This window comes from Centropristis striata, chromosome 14 (assembly GCF_030273125.1).
Source record: "Centropristis striata isolate RG_2023a ecotype Rhode Island chromosome 14, C.striata_1.0, whole genome shotgun sequence".
NCBI lineage: Eukaryota > Metazoa > Chordata > Actinopteri > Perciformes > Serranidae > Centropristis > Centropristis striata.
Window position 1 is genome coordinate 17,688,242 of NC_081530.1, and position 23,123 is coordinate 17,711,364.

General features: G+C 38.7%; 1 protein-coding gene across 2 annotated transcripts; it reads left to right on the plus strand.

The window, feature by feature from the left end:
• The first annotated feature begins 2,346 nt into the window (after positions 1-2,346).
• sfpq (splicing factor proline/glutamine-rich) lies at positions 2,347-21,202 on the plus strand. Of its 2 annotated transcripts, XR_009395626.1 has the most exons (12): positions 2,347-3,299; positions 4,195-4,383; positions 4,641-4,942; positions 5,060-5,155; positions 5,715-5,911; positions 6,044-6,128; positions 6,304-6,415; positions 6,541-6,589; positions 7,000-7,097; positions 20,242-20,290; positions 20,865-20,955; positions 21,071-21,202. XR_009395626.1 is itself a non-coding variant. In XM_059350425.1 (10 exons), exons 1-10 carry the CDS (start codon positions 2,544-2,546, stop codon positions 10,028-10,030), a joined length of 1,995 nt encoding a protein of 664 aa, XP_059206408.1. In that variant the 5' UTR covers positions 2,349-2,543; the 3' UTR covers positions 10,031-10,408. The 2 variants fall into 2 exon arrangements, 1 of the variants encoding a protein (XP_059206408.1); XM_059350425.1 differs by lacking the exons at positions 20,242-20,290; positions 20,865-20,955; positions 21,071-21,202 and adding an exon at positions 9,920-10,408 and having other exon boundaries at positions 2,349-3,299.
• The last annotated feature ends 1,921 nt before the right edge of the window (positions 21,203-23,123 follow it).

Here is a 23,123-nt window from a genome sequence, read left to right on the forward strand (position 1 = left end):
TAGATATATATATATCTATATACATATATATATGAATAATCAATATAGTCACATACAAATATTATAAACAATTATATATATATATAATTGTTATGTAACCATAAATATTAAGTGACAATGAATTGTAAAGAGATAAATTATAAAAGGTGATTGATATTAAAAATCAACATTAAAAAACAAGCAAATAGGGAAATAGATAATATTTATAATTATAAATAAATAATGGGTATAAAATTCAACCTACAAGTTTCAGTAAAATCATAATAAAATAAAAGATAAAGGAATAACAAAAAATATTTTTCTCTAAAAATAGTGTTGCAAACCAGGAAATACATATTTCTTATTATCATGTTATAATCTGATTTATTGTATCCCAGCAGGGGGAGATTCTTTAAATCAAAGGGCTTTTCAATCCAAGTGGTCATAAATAATTTTAATTTTGTCAAGTCTGAGTTTTTGTCCTAAGCCCTGCCTTATAATATAAACTGCACAATCAATTTGCATATTTAAATAACTACAACTATAAAAGTTTATCAAAAGGTTTAAATGGGCACACTCTTGATTAAAGCCCAGTTACATTAAGATTACTTAGATTAGAGAAAGATTAACAGTTGATTACCGTGATGAATGTAGGGCAGGCCCTTGATGTTTTAGAGTATTGTGTAAAATTTAAATTGGCAGGAAACGACCATCTGTGAAGAGTGTTGCATTCAAGTGAACATCAAGAGGAGGAAGTTCTTGAGAGTGACTTTTTGCTCTGCTAAATTGCTGCATCTTGATGAACTACTGCTTTATTACAGGCAAAGTGAGTCATCTTAATATTAACATAAAGACACACAAGACTTGAACTCACTATGACTCAGTATAATTCACAGATCTTTTAATACAGGGACATATGTAACTAACTATATCAACTGAACTACATTACAACTACAGTTGAAGCAAGTAATGTTTTCTTATGCCATTAAAATTCTCTAATGTTTTACACTACAGTAACATTTACCACCGCAGTATAACAGTGTCCTAAATAACTAAATAGAGGCCCAAATATTATAATATTATATATAATATATATAAATAGAACTGTTTACCCTCCTCCCCTCCAGGTCCCTGCACTCCAGAACCAGCAGGTGACCCACCTACTGTTACTGTAAACTGCCCATATTAATGACTATTTATGACTATTATCATCCATTTATCTACCTGCACTGCTGCTATACTGTACATTCTTTACTGTATATATTTCTATAACATTCATTCACTATATATCCTGTAGCATATTCAATTCATACCTGCACTATATTTATATACTCTGTTCATATGTACATACCCTTGCACTTTATTACTCTGCACTTCTGGTTAGATGCTAAACTGCATTTCGTTGTCCTAGTACTTGTACTCTGTTCAATGACAATAAAGTTGAATCTAATCTAATATGAGCTTAATTAGTATTTAGCATAGTAATTCAACTTGATTCTTGAAAAAGATAATTCAAGCATATATGCAGTGGAGTTATGTGCAATACAAATGGCTGTAGAGTGGGGTGGAAGTCATGGGGGAAAGACAGGTAGTTATATGTAGTGATTCAGTTTCATCAATATCAAGCATTAAAAACAGACAGCCAAAACACACCAGGAAATATTACATGAAATACTGTTAAAAAACATCCGGATTGACACAACATGGGAGGGAAATAGTGTTCATGAAGGTTCCAACTCATTAAGGTTTAATAGGAAATGAAAAAGCAGACAAAATGGCTAAGGAAGCAGTAAAAAAAGAGGAGCTGGAAATGAATGTAAAATTATCAAAAGCAGAGGGGAAAAGTCTAATCTGGAAAGAAATAAGCAATCAGTGGAACCATCATTGGAAGAGGGAGATAAAAGGGAAACATTCATACAAACTGAAAAATGTAGTGGGGGGGGCAGGGAGTTATGGTGATAATAGAACAGAACAAGTAATTATCAGTAGACTAATAATAGGCCACAGTAGGTTAAATAACACACTTAGTAAAATAGGAAAACATGCAACTGGTGAGTGTAACTGTGGGGAGAGGGAGACAGTAGAACATGTGGTAACAGCATGTCCTGAGTATGAAAGGGAGAGGGAAAGGATGGAGGTAGAGACGCAGAAGGCAGGTATAAGAGGAGAAAACTTCAAAAATATAATAGAAGGTGGGAAATCTAGAGAAGGGAGGAAAATCCTTCTGAGATTTCTTGCCACAACTGGACTAATTCAAAGAATATAACAGAAGGAAAGTATGAAAGAAGTTAAGTCCAGCAGATGGCGGTAAATGCAACGGAAAGGATGCCAACTGCCAATAAACACCAAAAAAGAAGAGGAAGATGACTCCTCCCACTGAGCCGCGGACCAATCAGGTGGTCCGGGCGGAGCTCGCCGTCCTGTTGGAGAAGAAAGACTCGTCGAAGCACAACCGTTAGTCGCCATTTTAAGGACTTCGATCTACCGGTTGAAGGCCGTGATTACGCAGCAAATTATAGCGTTTTTGGTATTTTAATCGTAGTTTTTTGCAAATATAAGGATCAATGTCTCGATTTAACAATAATCGCGGCGGCCTCGGGATGAATAATTTCCAGCAGCGCCGAGGGGCCGGTGGGCCCGGCGGCCCGATGCGGGGCGGACTGATGGGACACCCACACTTCAGGACCCATCCTTTCCAGAACCAAAACCAGAACCGAAAGGGTCCGAATAATAACTTCAACAGACCGCCTAACCAGGGACCACAGACCCCCCAGAAGCCACAACAGAACCAGTCGCTGCCGATCATCCCTCCTCCAAGTCCGGGCCCGGCTCTCACCATGAAAGGCCCGATGCAGCAGCAGAAGACACCAGCGGCTCAGCCGGAGCAGAAACCAGCCACCCCTACCACCACCCCGGCCCCTACCACCACCCCTACCCCGACCCCAGCCTCTACACCTCAGCCCAAGGTCCAGTCGACCCCGCCGAAGCCTAACCTGACCTCACCTCCACCAAACCAGGCCAACAAGAGCCAGAACCAGCCGATGAAGTCTCCAGCAGGCAACGCGAACGGGCAGAAGCAGCCTCCACACCCGAGCCCTAAGCCGGGCCCCCACCAGGGCCACAAGCCGGGTCCCCACCAAGGCCACAAGCCGGGCCCCCACCAAGGCCAGAGGCCAGGCTCCCAGATGGGCCAGAGGTCGGGGGGCCCTCACCAGGGCCAGAGGTCTGGGCCCTTCCAAGGCCAGAGAGGAGGACCGCCACCAGTCAGACAGCAGGAGCCCGAGAAAATGTCCACAGAGGAGTCGGACGCCCAGGAAAAGGTCTGTTTTCTATTTTATTAAAACCTCAGTCTCAACTGAAACTACACACAGCATCGACACTTTCAGTAATTCTTTGTTTAACGTTTCTGCCGTGAATGGCGTCAACGGTCTTTGTTGTTCGCTAACGTTGGTAGCCGGGTACGACGAGCTAAACGCTCGATTTGGAACACAGAGCCTCCCGAGCGGGCGGGCGGGGTTTGTCCTGCATTCTCTACCGATGTTCAATTTTTAACACACTAGAATATATGAAACCACCTGCTTTGTTCCTTTTTGGTTCAAAATTTTGATTAAGTAAGTCAAAGTTAATAATTAATTATCAGGACAGGTGAGGTCCCGCTGGAAAAAAACTGATGGCAACATGGCATGGTGAAGATTTTTTAACGAGCATAATAGCCGAATATTTCAGAGAGCTCCGGATGCTGTCTGGGGCACAGCGGTGACTAAAACCAGCGCACATCAGTTTGTTCGCTTCAGCCATCCGCCATCTTGTTTAAAATCCAGACGAGTGAAATAAACGTTAAGTCAAAAATATTTCCTGGTTAAACGTTTAGTCAAAGATGATAAAAGTGTTTTTTCTTACACCGCTGCCCTGTCTTGTTGACTCATCTTGTTTATGCCAGTTTTGCTGAGAAATGGGGTCAGAAAATGTAGGTCAAGCTGTTTTTCCATTGAGCTTTCACGTCGAATGGGGGATGGGCGGCTGGTCGGAGAATAAAGCCCTAAGCGTTACGTGAGCACACAAATAAACAAATACATTATCATGCTGAAGCGTAAGACAGCCGTTCGGCTTTTTTAACCACTGTCCTTCAATATCAGTTTGTTTCGTCACCGAGTATACATTTATTATTTGACTTAGCACGGAAACTTGAGTTTTAATGATGCGATCAATCCACAGGCTTTCAAGGCAACACTGTCCATGCTGCTGAAACCCGGTGAGAAGTCGTACACACAGAGGTGTCGTCTGTTCATCGGGAACCTGCCCAACGACATCACAGAAGAAGATTTCAAGAAGCTGTTCGCTAAATACGGAGAGCCCAGCGAGGTCTTCATCAACAAAAGCAAAGGCTTTGGTTTCATCCGATTGGTAAGACATTACATCCTTAAATACATCCCAGTGTTATAGTGGGTAGTGTGCTTGATAACTATAATACATTCAAGAATTTGATATCCATTTTGACAAAGTGACTACTTTGTGTTCTTGACTACTGCTTTTAGTCTCGCGCCACAGCTAACAATGTTATTTTTTCTGATCTTAATGTTTGATCCTAGAGAAGTCAGAAGATTGTGATAACTTGAAAACAGATCTTACTTATTAGTAATTGAAACATTTGGTTTTTGTAGGAGTCCCGTGCTCTTGCAGAGATAGCTAAAGCAGAGTTGGATGACACACCGACAAAAGGCAGACCCCTGCGTGTCCGATTTGCCACACACTCTGCAGCTCTGTCTGTGAAGAATCTGTCACCATATGTTTCCAATGAGCTCCTGGAAGAAGCTTTCTCACAGTTCGGTATGGTCGAGAGGGCCATCGTCATCGTCGATGACCGTGGGCGCTCCTCAGGCAAGGGCATTGTCGAGTTCGCCTCCAAACCTGCAGCCAGAAAGGCACTGGATCGGTGCAACGAGGGTGTCTTCCTCCTCACCACGTAAGCACCGTTTAAGTTAAATAATTCCACATGCGGTGTGTACAATAAGTTGATGAACACCCATAGACGGTGCTTTAAATGTTTGGTTATTCATCTGGTTTGTTTTATCCCTCTCAGGTCACCACGGCCGGTTGTTGTTGAGCCTCTGGAGCAGTTTGATGATGAAGACGGTCTTCCAGAAAAATTGGCACAGAAAAACCCCAGATATCAAGCGTAAGAAAATCTGTTTGTATCAGATACATGTACCCTATTCAGAGACATGTATTTAGGAATAAAAAGATCCATTTATTCCTGCAAAGGGATGGGGGCAGGCATCTTTAATATGCATATTACTTGCATCAAGTCATTGTGTGAGCAGCAGATGGTGTGATGGGGGTGATGGTCAGGGATTGCAGCTGTTAAAAATCAATATTGAGTGGCAGATGCTAACTGTGTAAATCAAGGGAGGGTAGAGAATAGATGCTGCCGACAGCTTTTTTACACCACTTTTTTAGCTAGATGCTTACATTGCATTCTGTGTTAAAGTTGACTACAAATGGAAAGACAGAAGTCAATAAATATTGGTCCGTTTCAAAAGATTTAGCTATTACTGCAACAGCATGCTGGTTGAAGTTGTCTCTGCTGTTGCAACTGCGATTCACTATAGAGTATTTATTCTCAATAATTCTAGCCAATTTATTATGAAATTGTGTGACAAATGATTGGTACGCATTACATGCTGTGGATAAAATAATGTAACCCTAATAATGAGTAATGTTGATTGATTCTACAGAGAGCGCGAGGAACCACCTCGTTTTGCTCGTCCCGGCACTTTTGAATATGAATACTCAAAGCGCTGGAAGTCCCTGGATGACATGGAGAAGCAGCAGCGGCAGCAGGTGGAGAAGAACATGCGCGAGGCCCGTGAGAAGCTGGAGAGCGAGATGGAGGACGCATACCATGAGCACCAGGCCAACCTGCTCAGACAAGGCAAGTGAAGTGGTGTTATTGTCAGATTCAAATAGAAACCCTGCATCTGTTGGTTATCAATAGAAAAGATCCGTCAATTTCCGAGCACCTTATTGCCACAATTAAATGTGTTGGTTTCTTGTTTCCGCTCAGATCTTCTGAGGCGACAGGAGGAGCTGCGGCGTATGGAGGAGATGCACAGTCAGGAGATGCAGAAGAGGAAGGAGATGCAGCTCAGGTATTTATGTTTGTTTATATTTTGTTTGTTGTTGTTGATTGACATTGATAATGGTCATCCAGGCATCCTTTGAACACTATATTCCTTAGTTGTTCTCCTTTGTAATAAGAAATAATAATCTGTTAATATTTATGCTGAAATTCGATCACATTATTAATGTTCTCCTTATAAACAGACAAGAAGAGGAGCGTCGCCGGCGGGAAGAAGAGATGATTCGCAAGAGGGAGATAGAAGAACAGATGCGCCGGCAGCGTGAGGAGAACTACAGGATGGGCAACTTCATGGATGTGAGTTAATCACTTGAACATTACAATACAAGACTGTTGCATTTATGCCATTATGCAACATTTTTGTCAATATTTTCTGTGTTAATATTTTCTGGGTTAATATTTTTGTCTTTTCTTTCTTGCAGAGGGACAGGGAAATGAGGATGAGTGCTGGTGGCGCATTGGGAATGGGTGGTAAGTTATTTTTTACCGTTTCATTATGATTACTTGTTTACAAAGTAATTACTCAAGAGCTTTCTGAACTTTATGGCATATCAGTTACTATCAACGGCTCTAAGTATATGCCGATTTAATCCATCTACACATCATACTACCAAAACCTCTCACAACAGTGTAAACAAATTATTATAAAAGTAGACATTTCTTCAATGCTGTAGTATTTCATTGCATAGGTTGTAGCTAACAAACAAATTTGTTTATATGTGTCTAATACAGCACTCAGGTAATTCCATCATTCCAGTGTTATGTGATTCCCTCTTTATCTAATTAAACTAAGCTTTGCCTTGCAAGGCGTTATTAGGAGTTTTTGTAATGTATGTACTTCAGGTGCAGTATATGAATTTAACTTTATATATTCCCGTTAGATTTGCCCTTCGGTGGTGCCAACCAGAAGTTCCCCATGGGTGGACTGGGTTTTGATGGCCAGGGAGCAGCTTCAGGAGGCTTGATGGGCAAAGAAATGGTAACGTATCCCACTTTTTGGACGATCTGTAGTTAATGTAGTTTGTGTTCGGCTTTCCTTTTTGTTGGAGAGACTCTCAACTGATGTTTTTTTAGCAAGACGGCCAGCTGGCCGAGTAGGAATGGGAGCCAAGAATGACTTGTGCTGCCAGCTGTCATTGGGTGGTTTGCTGGTTGGTGAATGTGACAGATATCTTGCCTGCCTGATAGGGTTTCTCTTTTAATGGTAAGCCGAGCCCCCTCAGTTACATCACCTGAGTCTTGCCCCTTTCCAGCTATAAAACCGTCAACCTGCACTAAATCATAAGAATTGCTCTCCAGTTTGCTCTCTGACAACTGTAGACAGATTTCAGTGGCTCTGCTCACTCTTATCACACCGTGTGTGTAGTGGACTGCTATTGCAAGCCCTGTCTCACGTGAGCTGGACAGGCACTTTTTCTTGACCGAGGGCAGAATCTCCTCTACCAGGGTTGTTTCTCTAAAGTGTTGACCATGTGCTTATCTAGTTTAAACTGTTTTTTTCCCCATACTGTGCTAGCAGTTTCATGTATCGTCTGTCATGAGAAGAAAGGAAGTTGTATATGAACAGACTACGTGTACCTTGTTGCAGTGTGAAGTCCTGTGTAAAGCTCCTTTTTGAGAACTGAAGTAGGGGTGTAGTTCATCTTCTGGACCTGCTCATCAACATCTTTTTTTGTAACTCAGCATTAATAATGCTTTAGTGCAGGCTGATGGTATAATGCATTGAATGTTAAATGATATTCAAAATTGTATATTAGAGCGGAACTAATTGATGGGGGCAGGCAAAACCTTGTGACTACTTGTGTTTAGGTTTAGGTTATATTGCTGAATACTGGACAAAGCTTTAGATCATCGCTTCTGGCAGAATTGTAGTACCAGTGTTATGTTGGTTTTGAATTACAGTTGTCTGCAAAAATGGCTAAATGTGACATTGTAGGTGAAATGAATGCAAAGCATTTCCAGAATACTCAAGCTTTGAAGCTTTCCATATACAACAGTTGCATTAGCTGCACAGTATATGCTTCTACTTACTGAACTAGGTTTTGTATGGCACGCTTTCAATTTGTAGCTTTTGACAAATCAAACATTGTTTAGTCATTATGATATTAGCGTGCATTAATTATTTAGTGTTTCTGAGTGTAAAGCACCATTTTCCCTTTAAAGTTATTTTTGTTAAGACTTTCGGAAGTTTTTTTTCAGGTATGCTGTTGGCATTGTTGATGTTGGCGATGCAACTTTTTCACAATTCATGAAGTGTACATATTTACACACTGTAGTTTTATTCACATCTGAATGTCTTAATCTCAGTCAAAGTCTTAAGTAGGCTGAGCAGATTGATTTGGATCAAGTTATGAATATATATTATTCTACATTCCTACATGTACGGCTTTCGCCATTTTCTTCCCCTGAAGTCTTGTGTTGTAAATCAAAGCCTTAGAGTTTTGGCTTTTGAGACAACCAGGCTGTTTTACACGTTTCTACTTTCACAGAACATTTCTGCATCAGCATACAAAGTGCATATTTATAAAAAATTGCTTTCTTGTTGGAGAAATGGTTGTGCTGAATGTGTTGTGCAATGTGTACGTTTTACTGTTCCGACATTCTAAACATTTGTTTCCTACTTATTTCTTGACATCTGGAGTTAAGTTTTTCCATTGCAGTGCCGTAAGCGGTGCTCTGATTGCTGGACAGTTGATAACACACCATCATTTCTGTTCAGGAAACATTGAAATGCAGAATTTGTTCCAATGGCACTTCTTTTTTTATTTTTATTTTCAAAAATTTTAAACAAATATGACTTCAGCCTGCAACAAGGAATATGACAATGTTTGGCTCTCATTTATAATCTTTATATATTTTATATACTTTTTAAGTGGTTTATTTGTTGTTTTTTTAAATTATCTCAATTTTATGTGCAGCATTTATAGCAGGGCTCCAGACTAACTTTTTTTTTTTTTTTACCACCACCCAAAAACGTTTTCAATTTTCCAAAACTGAATGTAAGCCATCTAAATATATATGTACTTTTTACTTCCTATTGTCATCTATAGTTATTGGTTGTTAGTGGCATAATAAAAACATCATTAAAACATTGAGATAAATAACTATTTTGCTCCATTCAACGAAATAGGTTTAAAACAGTACTGGGAAGTTATTTGTGCACACTTACGTGTCTATAACTCAAAATCTTCAAATTGTATTCATTTGAAGTAATTAAGTACATTGTTTGTAAGTTATCAGAGTTGTCACATTGAACTGCAGTTCACTGCTTCATGTTCCCCTCCATTTCCTGCCCTGTCTTAGCTGAACACACTGCAGGACGCCGCTACCCACTGGCTGTTAACACTCAGCTTGTTATACATGCATATATACTTACAAACAAAAATCCTATTTGTCCTGGGGAACATCTCAGTTTGGTCCAAACACATTTTTTATTGTTCCCAGGACACCGTTAGTCTTGAGCCCTGATTTACAAAATGCTAGACCGCCAAAAAATAGCGAGGCTAGTCTTGGCATGCACTGGAGAGACCATACTAGGTAGGCACTGACTAACGAAAGCATTACCCTCTCTTCCTTTTCCGTATGTAACCTGTGGCACCTGTGGACCTTCATATTGGAACGAACGGTTTCTTCGGATGTGTCTCCTGCTGGTTGTGTTATAAATCTCACAATATAAAACAAATCAACTCTATTGCCGTACTATTTTATACACTTCCATATGGACATGAACTGTGTGCTTGCTCACTGAACCTTACCTTACACACCCTTGCTGTCTGCCTCCTGGCAAATTGACCCCCACAGCGCAACGAGCGCTTCGCCCAGGGTGGTCCTAGGGGAATGGGACCTGGTAACTCCGGGTTCGGCAGAGTGCGTGAGGAGTTTGATGGTCCTGCTAAGAAACCCAGATTTTAAATCCTGCTCTTTGATGCTCCCAGCAGCACCACTTGTATAGATTCTCCACAACAAACATGTTGAGTCACGTTTCTTGTATTTAAGTTTAAATTGTTGCTACATTTTTAGCCTGACAATTTACTAATTTTATGACAAAGTCAATATTTTCCTTTTTTATTTTGTATTGTCAGTAGTATGGAAAGATAGGACACCCTTGTGTGATCCTTTAGTTCTTTCTGACCCATGTATAATTTTCTTTTCTAGATGTATTATGCTCTGTGAGTCGCCGTGAAGTGATAATTGTAACATCTTTCTCTACTTTCTATGGCTGTGTTTTGTGCCATACATTTGGAGTCAAAGCATGTATTATAATAAAGAGACATTGGTTCTATCAGGACAGACGTTAACATTTATTCCTAAAACTACAGTACGTATAAAAAAGCAACCAATAACGGCAATTGATCGTTATTAATGTGGATACCTTTGCCACATTAGATCTTAAAGGGTCTATGTGTTATCTCTGCAGCGGTCCTGACCTTTCGTTCAGTGACGTGTATAACCCAATGGAATAAACCCAATGAGTGGCCCACCCTAAGGCTCGCTGCAAAAGCCCCATCCCTGTCCTTTGCTTTTAATAGCTTTTTAAGTAATTGACTTGCAGTGTGTAATGGCACTGCTAAGACGTTTAGTATCTGCACCCAACACTTGCTCAGTAAGAGACTCAATTTATTATGTGCTGTTACATGAGAACTTTGCAATGTCTCTCCACAAACATAATGCTCAGTGGAAATTGAGATCTAGTCTCTTTGGGGGGAAAAAAATCTTTAAAGCATGTCTTAGTCAATGGTATTTAGTTGCTCTCAGAAAAGCAGAAATACTACACATAGATCCTTTAAGAACGCCTCTAGTAGTTGTGTGTGGTTGTGGGCAACCAAGTGGACACCTCTTGTCTTCCAATGGACTCATTCTGCTTATATTACATACTATTAGTGTCTGTCTTGTGTGCACGTTTGGAGGCCATTGACTACGTTTACATGCAGTCCAATATATCTTAATAATTAGAAGATCCTTTTTAGTGTACTTGGAGTGCAGAATTTATGTCCGCAGCTTGATTCTGATCCATTCCAAAATGAATATGTTACTGTTGCCACACAATGAGATCTCCTTACTATTTCAAAACAGAATCCAGCTTCTGAGCCAGGCATTAAGCTTTCAATGAGAAATGAGAGTTGGGTCAATTATTTTTCACAAACCTGCATGTAAACGTAGTCCACAACAGTTTGTATGTTGATTGAACACAAATGGAAGTCTTTCTTGACTTGACAAACTTTTATCTGAACCTAATGTTCATACCGTAGTTGCACTTTCTTGGCATGAGTAAATCTGCCTCTGCATGACTGGCAAGGGATCCAGCTTGACTTGCAGTCAGTATTGAAATCATGATAACCACTAGAACTGTAGCATAAATATATCGGCATGTGTTCCACCTATGGATGAAAATGGCAACTTTTACTTATTTTCTAAAAATAAACTTGCAAGAAAGGAGTCACTCTTTTAAACAGAGGTCACATTGATCAGTTAAGTTATTGCTTTTAAGAATTTTAAATTCTTGCAAAATATTTATGCATTTTTATCGAGCTACATGCCACTGGCAAATACAGCCAATGCTGAAAAATGGATATAAATCCAACACTTGCACAAGCTGTTCTTTGTACTGGGATGAAGCATTTGTTGTGCTGGACCTGAAAGAAGACAAGAAATGAAGATTTTCAATTCTGTGCCATGGCATGGAGGTATAACGAAGACAAACTGCATCGATATGGCTTGTAGTGCAGTGAAATGTGGGGCAAGACATGCCGACCTTCGACATTTTACAGTTTTTTTCCCCCTACACAGAAGGAAGACTTGTTGGTTTAATATTATATGTATATTGTGCTCTGCAGTTAGATTCTTTTATGGCTTGATGCACAAACCAACATAACTAAAAGAGGTTTTCTTTGTATTTACCTCTTGGTAATAGATTAGCCTTGCTGTGTTACTTGGGTACAGGCAGGGGAACAGTGGTTTATTTTTTTATTTCCTCAGATATGGCTTTAATATGTTTGCTTCATATCATACATTAGGTTACATTCAACACGAGCCAATTGAAACAACTTTCTATATTTCATGTGACATGTGTTAAGTTGTAGTTACACTAACTTCATCTTAGGCAACATGACAAGACTCAAAAGCTCAGAGTAAAATTATAAGAAGTAAACATAACCTCTACTTCCCTGTGATGACTACCTCTTGTAGAGAATGCTGAAAACAAAAGCATACTTGACCAATGGCCAATTTAATTACCAAATCTGTTGGATGACAGATGTAACTAAACTTTGCAAATTGTTGAATAACCCCCTATGTAAAGAAACTGATAAAATTATTAACATTTCCTTAAGTTATTAAATGAAGGGAAAAGTTTAAAACCCTCATTAAGGATTTCTTGCAACAGAAATTGACATTTTTAATCTACTGCCCAATCTGGCCTCTCCCCGTGAATCAAGTCCATACCTGATGAGGTATTTTAGCATCAGATGAACAGTGGCTTGCCTCAGCAAGCATTTCTCAGAATTGTGTGGTAGGAGGAGATGGGCTATAAAAATGAGTGTAAGTATCCTTGTATTAATTCTTAACTTTGAGACTGAGCACATTTCATTTACCTCTAGTATAATTGTTTCACTTGACTGTGTTTTTGTTCTGGAAATGGAGAATATGCTGATAGATGAAGCATGGCACTAGATTGGCAGTTGAAACTTGCAACAGTGCAGCTTTTCAAACTTTCATAATCTTAACATTTTAAGATGAATAAGAATGATAAGTGGCTATAAGTCTTAGCTGTGGAGTCACTTGTATAGTGCTGTTTTGTAAACAGTAAGTGTCCAATGACTGACTTTGGGCAACATTTGGACCTTTGACTGGATGACCACAATGCATCCTATGATAGTTTACATTTGTCTACTAGCTGCCAAAACACTGAAGTATGTACAACATCAAGAAACTTTTAAAGTGACTTGTTGCATTCTTCTTGTGCAAAATATGATAATGTACCTTGCACATTATCTCAAATGTAAGGGAATTTAAGAACTTCCCCCTCCTTCGTGTGGCAGCTGAGAACCATGCAAACTTATTGACATGACTGCAAAACAGGACCACAAATACTTGGTAATAGACTTGGATATCATGGAGTGTTCTTCTGTAATGTTACGTGTGTTTGTGTCCATTTTTCTTTAACAGGTTTGACCAGCAGTAAAGGTTGTGGACTGTGGAAGAATAAGTGGCTGTATAGCATGGAATCAGGAATGTTTTACCAATAAACCTAAACCCTGAACTTGTGTGAAAATGAGCGGTTTTCACATATAAACACAGGGAAATTTCCGGTGAATCGAGTCCACCTGGGTAGAGCGTGCTGGACATGAGGCAAAAAGTATGCTGCAGAAATCACTGTTTTCTTTACACAGCTGGTTTGTAGGGCTGCACAACTGATCAAATTTGTTTTGTTTGTTAAAGGCAAAATATACTTTAAAACATAATTCTAAATAGTAGTAGTGCTGCAGAGGTGTCCCAGCCTCCAGATTTTGACAGTCAAATGATTATTCCCATATATCAGTCAATATAATCTCAATAAATGTTTCCAAATTGTCAAACCCTACCAGTTTCGTAAATTGGTCTCAATCTGAATTTGTATTTACAAGTTTTCCATCAGGAGTTCCTGAATCTTGTCATCTATCCAGTTAGTCATTTTCATTGACGTCTTTGTGTAAATAACCTTTCTTCGCCTTTGGATTTTTGTATTCCTCTGATATTCTTCATCATAGAAATGCCATAACCCTCCCATTCCCCAACTTCCCCTCCTGATCGCTGTGAATCCTCCGGGCAACGACTAGCTGTATTCACAAATGGCCCCAATCGATATTACACAATTTGTACAAGGGATGACGTTGCCCACAGTAAAGTCATTTTAATGTAATGTCTGTTCCAACTGATTTAGACACTGAACACTACTGTTCATACATACAACTTCGAGTGAAGCCCCTTTCACACACTGTAACCATGAACTCAAGAGTCACAATAGAACTAAGTCCAGAGGATTAAAACAAGGAGGCCGTCTTAGCCAACACGGTGCCTTTCAGTCAGAGTAGTTTTGATAGACTGTTTGGCAATGGTGCTGTTCTACCTTTTGTCATTCTTCTTGCATCCTCTCTGGAGATGAAGGGAACTCTGTGCCCAAAGATAATTTAAACCAACAAAGAGATTGACATCAGCAAATGCCAAACATTTTTGATAAGTAAAAAACTGCTACTGTTGTCTTTGGATTTATAACACTGCATTGCAATTATAGGTTTAAAGAGATTTGCTGAAGAAAACCATAACAAATAAGTTTACAACCAGTGTTGCAGATCGTAGTTATATTAATTTCAAGAGTTAAAAAAAGGGCAAAGGCACCCTCATTTAGCTTGTTTTTCATGTTTTATTACTTTCTTGATTCTTATCACTTTATAGTGATGAACTAGGATAATTTAGTTTAAGTATTTTTTTGTAGATGGAGACCAATGTGTGACTCTGGACTTATTTCCTACCTAAATAACACATAGCTAATGGAAAAACTAGCCAAAAGAACGAAAAAGACAGATGACCGACAATTCTTTGGAGTTGGTAAGACACATAGTTCAATATGCAGCTCACCAGAATCTTAAATATTGATGTTTTTTGTTGTACAGTGAAATATGTATTGGTTAAGCACTTTGCTCTTCCTAAAGAGATGTTCTCCTCCACACAGCATCTCAACATCCTGCAGAATAGTAGTGCTCATTGACGTGATCCAAGTGTAACTTTTAAAAGTTGTAATGTTATATCTGTGTGTTGGTGTTGTGTACAATTTGTTTTTCTTTAACAGGTTTGACCATCTTTAAAGGTGTTGGACTATGAGAAGGAACTTTCCAAACCAAGAAGTCTGTAGCTTCTTCATTTTGTTAATAAGGCTCTTGAGGACCAAATAGCACCTTTTTTTTAATTATTATATTATTGATCTTATTAGCTGTTGGCTTTTTAGTTTGGACTGTAGCCTCTAAAGTTGAAAGAGATAACTAATTTGGCCATTCCTCCTGCTAAAATATACAAGACGACGCTAACTGTGTCAAGAACACCCAACTGTAGCTCATTTTGACTTTAAAAATGGAAATGTAAGCTTTGACACTACCATTTATTGAGACAAGTTCACAGTCAAGTTTAATTGACAGAAGGCAGCAAGCACATTTAAGAGACTAGATAGTAACTACATTACAGAGGTGTGGAATAGAGAATATTTTTGAATGACCACCAACCACCAGCTGTGTAGCAGTAGTTGGCCACCCTTCATGTCGCAGCGCCATGAGCTCCAGTCGCAAGCTGCTCACCTGCTGAAGCTCCATGTAGGACGCAGTCATATGTAAATTGTGCAATGCTACGCTTCAGTTTAGTAGTAGTACTACTACCATAAGAACAAGCACCGAACCATGCTACACAACAGTGTGGTAAGGAGCCGTCTTTTTGATATCCAGAGCCCAAGTTTGAACTAATTTTCATATTCAAGTACAAGTTTTTGAATACTTGGTACCATAGAATCATGGGAGTTGTGCTGTTGTGAACCCTGTCTAAAGCACTAGAGCAGAAATGATCTTCATGGACGAATTAATGTAGTTGCACCTCTACTTAGTCTATACCAAGACAGAAAACTCTTTATTAGTTTGAACATTGTCAACAGCAACCACAGCTTCGCTCTTTCTGTTCCTACTTTCACAGAGAAAGCCTTCATCTGCTGCATTACTGCTGACCAGGGAAAACTTGATGATCAAGATGAAACTCGCATAAATAAAACTAATACTGTAGGTTACTTTAATGTTTATTCAAGTGCAAGTAACGCTAGCTTACCATCAAATCAGTCGACAACTACCCATACTGCTACTGCAGCTAAAGTGGAGAGTTAATTTGTGTGGTAGCCTGCCGTTGGTCAGAAACAGTTACACGAAAACTTACTTGTATTTGTTAAGTGTTGATGCAACTTTAGTCTACTGTATGAATTAACTTGTTTGCTTGCATGAGTCATTTGTCATAGTAGCACATCGTAGTGGGATATTGACAGTTACAAAGCAAAAAAAATTACATTAAAGGAATACTAATGTTCAAATCAACTTCTCATGCCCATCCCTCATTAGAATAAGTTACTTTTATCAAATTTCAGTTACTTTTTTAAAAATGGCGCCAAGCACACAAACAATTTAGCGACTGTATTAAGAAGTTTCAACATAGTGATCTCCATTACTACAGATTCTGACTTTGTTATTGCATTATAAATTGAAACCTAACCTTTGATGCTGACATTTCCTCAGAGAAATTCAAGATTTGTTTTACATGGTGCCACTCATCATTAACAAACTGCACAGTAACATTGCAGTAATATTACAGGGACTTATTGCAGCTCATTTTTACGACATTGTAGGAATAAATGTGGAAATAAAGGCTTTGTTTTAAGAAAATTTCTTTGTCAAGGCATATCCAAAGGCAGACTGAACAGGCTACACAGTAACTATATTTCAGGTTCAGAACAAAACAGTAAACAGTCTGTTAAGTTACTATAATATTGTGCTGTTTAAACCAGCCATGTCCCCTAGTTAGACACGCTTTCACTTTGTCATTGGATTAATAATTGAAAGCAAATCGTAGACAAAAATTCTTACTCAAGATTTGGCCTCATTGCTGTTAAGCCCCTCATCTGTTTTTGCTCTTCGTGTGAAAAATTCCTGATACCCACTAGTACCTGACCGACCTCCTATTCACCACCTACCTGAGGCAGGAAGTCCCGTGCACCTTACAGTTGAAGAGAGGAAGCCGTGTTGTGCCTGTGTGGTTGTGTGTGTTTCATGTCTTTGGGTAAATGAGAGGTGTGTTAGCTGCTGTCAGCCAGCTTGTCAAAGACAGGCTGCCCCAGACCACAGTAGAGGCCCTTCTCTGCAGTTGGGTTACATTGACGATGAGTAGTTCTGCAGAAGTCAGTGGACAGTAAAGCCTGGACTTGTTTGCACTGCAGCCAGAGGTATGCTTACACAGATCAGCTGAACGAGTAAGGTAAGTGTCCCATCCATGTTTATAATGCAAGTTGCACAGGTCTCTCATAACTTAACTCTTCTGTCTGTCCTCTCTTCCACCACGTCACTGCTCACTGTGACGTTCACAGGGCTTCTGGCATCACACTTGAAAAGAATGGCATCACAGTGCAGATCTCTGTTCTTCAACCTTTTTGTGTGTGGATGTGGCAAAGCATTATAGCCCGTGCAGTGTGCGTGTGGTTGTAGTACTTTGGCTTTTCTGTATGTATGCATGAAAGGTACTATGTATGGACGGCTGAGTCACTGGTTCAACTCTACAGTGTCTAAGCAGAGGGGTGGGATACTATATTGTCGCTTGGTGAACACTGCAAATCAAGAGAATGGAAGGCTGTTTACCTTTTGCGTTGCTCGAAGTATTCAAGCAGGATATAAACTAATTTTGCAGTATTTAATGCATTAAAAAACTTTATCTTGTACAACTGGACACAATATTTCAGTTCCCTTCATTCAGCCTGTGCTGATGTCTTTTGCTGAACTTTTTTCCATATTTAATAGGTAATTAGCTTTGGTAATAGGCAGGCTGTGTGTAATAATGAACAGAAAAAACAAAAATGCCATCTCATAGGTGACATTTCTCTTATACCGTCTCTTTTACATAGTGCTGTGTCTGATCACAATTATATATATATATATATATATGTGTATAAATAAAATTCTGACTACATTAAGTAGTTTAGATTTATGCTTCTTCGGAAACAATAGAACTATGCAGGTCAATTTATTTCACATTAATTTACACATTAAAGTACTGTAGTCCCAATGTGAACACTGACTTATCGTACAATTTAGATGTTCGTACTTTAACTGAGTAGATATTGTATCGGTAGCTGACAGAACTGCTCCATCTGTCATCACCACTCCCTCTGTCTCTGACTGTGAAATATCTGTAAAACTACAACAATATTATTGTGGTCCTGGGTTGGGATGTCTTTGCAGCTTTGTAGAGAAACATGTCACATACTGCTTGGGTTCGTCTGGGTGGGACTGTATAAAATTTAAATCCCTATGTCAGTCATCCCATTTTTGTTATCCAGTTCTCAATGCAGCTTGCATTTGATCCTGACACCACAACCTTTGTGACATTTTGTTTGTATAGATGGAGTTTGGTGTGGATTTTTTCTTTCTCGTGAAAAATGCAAATATTTAAATTCAAACTTCTTATGACAAACTTTCCGAGTTTATGTGAGACCGTTTCTCTCCACTTTTCCTACAACCTCGGTCTATAAGTTCTCTATTTACTTTTTTCATGTACCTGGCTGTGCATTGTTTACAATTAGTCTTGTATGGGGAGAAACAAACACAATGGTATTTGTGCATCATAGTGTTCTGAAAATGTAAAGTTATTGTTGTAAAAACATTCGTGTGACTTAGTCCAGTCTCAAAAGTTAAAATAAGGTTAAAATGGATGCTTTTAGATTCAGTGTGACTTAGAGTTCCCGATAATCACATCTTTGATGTCTATCCAATTGCACTTTATGATTCTGCTCAAAAAACTCTTTAACTTACCCAAGAATCCTCATATTTTAGTTTCCATTAGTATCAAAACAATCCAGAGGTAGTTGTATACCCAGTACTCTTACTAAAACATGTTGCTAATTGCCAAAATGTAAACAATGGCTTAAGTTGCAACTTGCATCATAACTTACTGAATCACTACATTGTACTTCCTCCTTATATCCCCTAGAGCATCATGAGAATTATTTCCCAAGTTTAGAAATGATGATTCCCTCATCGAAGCATCAAGACAAAAGACAAGTAAAAAAAATCTATTAATCACTAATTTTTTTGTTGCACTATTTATTCATGTATTTGTAGACAGGGTGAGGGTCAGTACTGTAATCATGCTCTCAGCACATCGGTGATGATAAATGCACACAAATTGTAAACTTCTGATCCAAGTGTTGGTTGTTGATTTAAGGCCGGAGTGGTTTGTAAGACAGACACGGCAAAAACACATTGGCTTCAAGTTCCTGGTTGTTTGACATCCTCTTGAAAATAATTAAGGAAGAGAGACTGAGAGACATGTAGTTCGTCTGTGAGAACATTTTGCAGTAGTGCTGGACTCTATTGCTTTCCTTTCCTTTCTCCTCTCAGTACCTCTGACTGCTCATATTTTGTGACTCTTCCTGAATGCCCTGTCCTGCCAGTGACCAGCCAGTCATTGTGAAAACAGTACATCGCGAGTGTGGCATGTTCCTTCTGTAGCTCGTACGTAGGAGTTGTCTTGTAGCTGTAAAGGACCGTGTTGGGAGTTAATGGTTCTCCTTGATCAAGAGGGAACCGCACTGTGTTCAGCCAATGCCATGAATCGAGCCCTGGAGGCTGTCGAGATGTATCTATCTGCACTGTGATCCGTTTTCTATCAAAGTCCTTGGTCCTGATTGGCCAAAAATATTCTTTTCTATGTCCCGTCTCTGAGTGTGATGCCAGAATAACCCTTTTGGCCTCTAATGGCCTCATCTAAAAGGGCACTGCCCAAAGTCTGCACCACTGACACTGAAAATGACCACATCTACGTCTCTACCACCTTTACGGTGCAGCTCCCAGCTCTGTTTGGGGTTTCTGCAGTAACACCCCTGACGTGTCAGTACGAAGTCCACATGGCTTTGTAACAGAATTACCTTCCCCTGAGGTTTGCAACAGATCTGAACGTTGTTGTCATGAATTTGTCTCGTCTGCAGTTTCTAAACAAATGAATCTACTCGAGGGTGCTGAGATGCCTTTCTAAAACCTGTGTTTTAACTTTGTCACACAATTCATACAACATATTTGTACTTCTCCTCACATTTACATACTCATGAACAGTTACTTGCATATAATGCATGTTCACATAACATCATAACCTGTATTTAAAATTAGTTTCTTTTAAATCTCCACGGCCACACCAACACATGCACACACAAAACACACGTAAATGCTTGGAGGCTGTCATTTTTTTCTCTTTTTGTAAAGCTGGCAACTTTAAAATAATTGTATATCAAACAAAAAGTATCCTAGAAACCTGCTGTCCGGTTCCCTGCCAGGCTCTCATTGTTTGTTTTCTCGCTACAGGAGCCTCGAGCAGTCGAAGGAGGCTGAGAATCGACATCGTTAAACCAAGGTAAGATCCGTGCTGCTCCCTCTCTTCATTCACTGTGTAGCTCGCTCGACCACCACTTCTCCCTACCCACATCCACTTTTTAATCTGAGGTTGAGTGATCAAATTGGAATGCTGTTTAAAAAACAAACAAACAAAAAAAAATGCTACATATTATAGCTTTTTGTGTATTTTTTTCTTTTTGCATATTTCCCAACAAACATGTCGGCTGTTCAGGCAACTGCATGTGATACTTTGCACTTGACAGCTAACCTAAGCTGCTTGCTTCCATGAATTCTTCTTCCTAGCCAAAACCTGGGGCATACATTACCCACAATGCAATTCCAGTCTTGCTGGTTAGGTTGGAGGTTTAGGTGTGTTGTGCTGATTGCAGCTTGAGTGAGCAACAGGGGTCTAATTTCTTTCTAATTCCACACCTCCAGCTTTTGTTTTGTAACTTGTGCTCATAGTTATTAAATTAAAACACCACTGAGGTTGTGCAGGCCATTTAAAAATTAGTACATGTCATTATATTCTGCAGGTTAATTGTGGAAGTTGAATAACAGATTGTCTTTTCTTTTTGTGTTGTGTTGTGTAGGTTAAATGAAGACTGATGTCTGATGATAAAATACCAGAAAGCTGCAGGAGAGCCAGCAACCGCACTGTGGTGATGCCAGGACGACCTCCGAGTAAGTTCCCCTGCAGTCTAAAATTCAGATATTAATGTGAAAAATGGTAAACATTGTTACAAAAGCATAAAGGATAAAAGTTCAGTTCACTTATTTTTTCTGCTTCTCCTTTCAGAGCTGCAGGCTGCAGAGCTGTTGCAGTACCAGGAGGCGTCCAGCAGGAGGACAAACAGCTCGCAGTCCAGAGGAGGGATGCACTGTCTTGTTTTCTGCTTTGATGTTTTTTAATAAAATGTATTAAACCTGACTTTTGTTGTTTGTGTTTCAGTGCAGATGACTGCATGTTTATTTATTTATGGGTTAAGAGTCCATTTAAACCTGTTTTCACAATAAGAAGCTTTTAGGAGTTTATAGTATAACTGTACAACACTTACAACATCATGCTTGAGTTGCAGTTTGCAAAGAACATATTGTTAACAATTATATAAAAAAAAAACATGATTCTATTTTGTTCTTTCACCACTATTTTATTGGACAGATCTTAAACTTAATAATAAATAAAATAATCTTTTGAAAGATACCACTTAAGGGAAGACTACATTTTTTATATATATATATTTTTAATTGTACACAAGTATGAAAACAGAAGTAAACACATTTTATTAAACCTTATAGTTTTTATATTTTTTTTAGAATAAAAGAAATATGCTTACTCACAAATATCCACTTTTACATGATGAACAACCTATTAAAATGATTAAAAAAATAATTGCCCATTATATGTTTATTTGTTAAAAGGAAACAGGAGGTAAATAACAGTAGACACATTTAATATACCTAATTATTAAATATAAACACTGATATTGCTCCACAATAGCTGTTGAAGTGAGAAGATGGTTTCACTTGATTTCATTTGTCATTTTCTTCACACTAGGAGCTCCAGCTGAGCTCTGAGCAGTTGATTAACTACCTGCTCTGCCTGCTGACTCACCTCAGTGCTCCTGATCTGAAGCCGCTCTGGATACAATTAAGGCTAAAGGTTCACTGTTTCCGCTCCTGCATCACACGTGTATCTTGAGGGTTTGGCTGTCAACCCTGGAGGAGGTCCAGCCGGAGCGAGGAAGGCGATACGGAGGAGCCTGAGGGCACCAACGAGCCGGCTGAGAGAGGCCGAATGTGGGTCAGTTTGGTGTCGGCTCACCTGAGCTCCACTCTGGTACGATAACACTCTGTAAACAGACTTAGCAGCCAAACACAGACAGGTGACGAATTAAAGGAAAAACTGTAAACTTGATCCCAAATGATGTAGTCCATATAAGTGATGGCTTACTGGAAATGCAAATCTGATCTTAATCCCTGAAAGAAAACAAACAAAAGCTAATTAACAAATTATTTTACCGTCGCATATCAATTGCTTGCAAAAGCTATGTAATATCTTGTTTATTGTAGGTAAAATAGAGAAAGTGTTAAGTTTATATATATATACATATATGTATATGTATATATATATATGTATATATATATATATGCGCGTGTATATATATATATATATATATGTATATATATATGTATATGTGTGTATATATATATGTCAACATTTTGAGATACTAACTCATTATTTTTGCAAAAAGTCATTTAAAAAAACGTTTGTCATTATAATAAAGTTCCAAATAAAATAAAGTTCCAAGTTTTTTTTCTAAGCACTTTTGAAATAAAAAAAAGTAATCCTAGGAAAACTTAATTAAACAGCCTGCAGTTTACCATGCCATTTATGAAATAATAGTTTACTACTATATATAATAGTTATTTAAAGTTTGTTCTTACTAAATAATGTAGTCCAGTTAAGTGATGACTTACTGAAAATGCAAAACTGATCTTACTCCCTGAAAGAAAACAAACAAAAGTTAATTAACAAATTATTTTACTGTTGTATATTCCTTATTGCTTGCAATTGCAAAAAGCTTTGTAATATCTTGTTTATTGTAGGTAAAATAGAGAAAGTGTTAAGTTTCTGTGGTGGTTCCCAACCTTTTATAATTAATGCACCTCACACCCGAATCTGGTGAGCTCATGTGACATTTTGACCCCACAGACAGTGTTCAAAATGTGTTTTAATTTGACTTGATTATGACTCAAAATTGGACGTTGAAGTTGTTTTCAACGTCCAATTCATTTGTGTGTGTGTGTGTGTCAAAAGTATAAGTTCCAAATAAAATAATGTTCCAAGT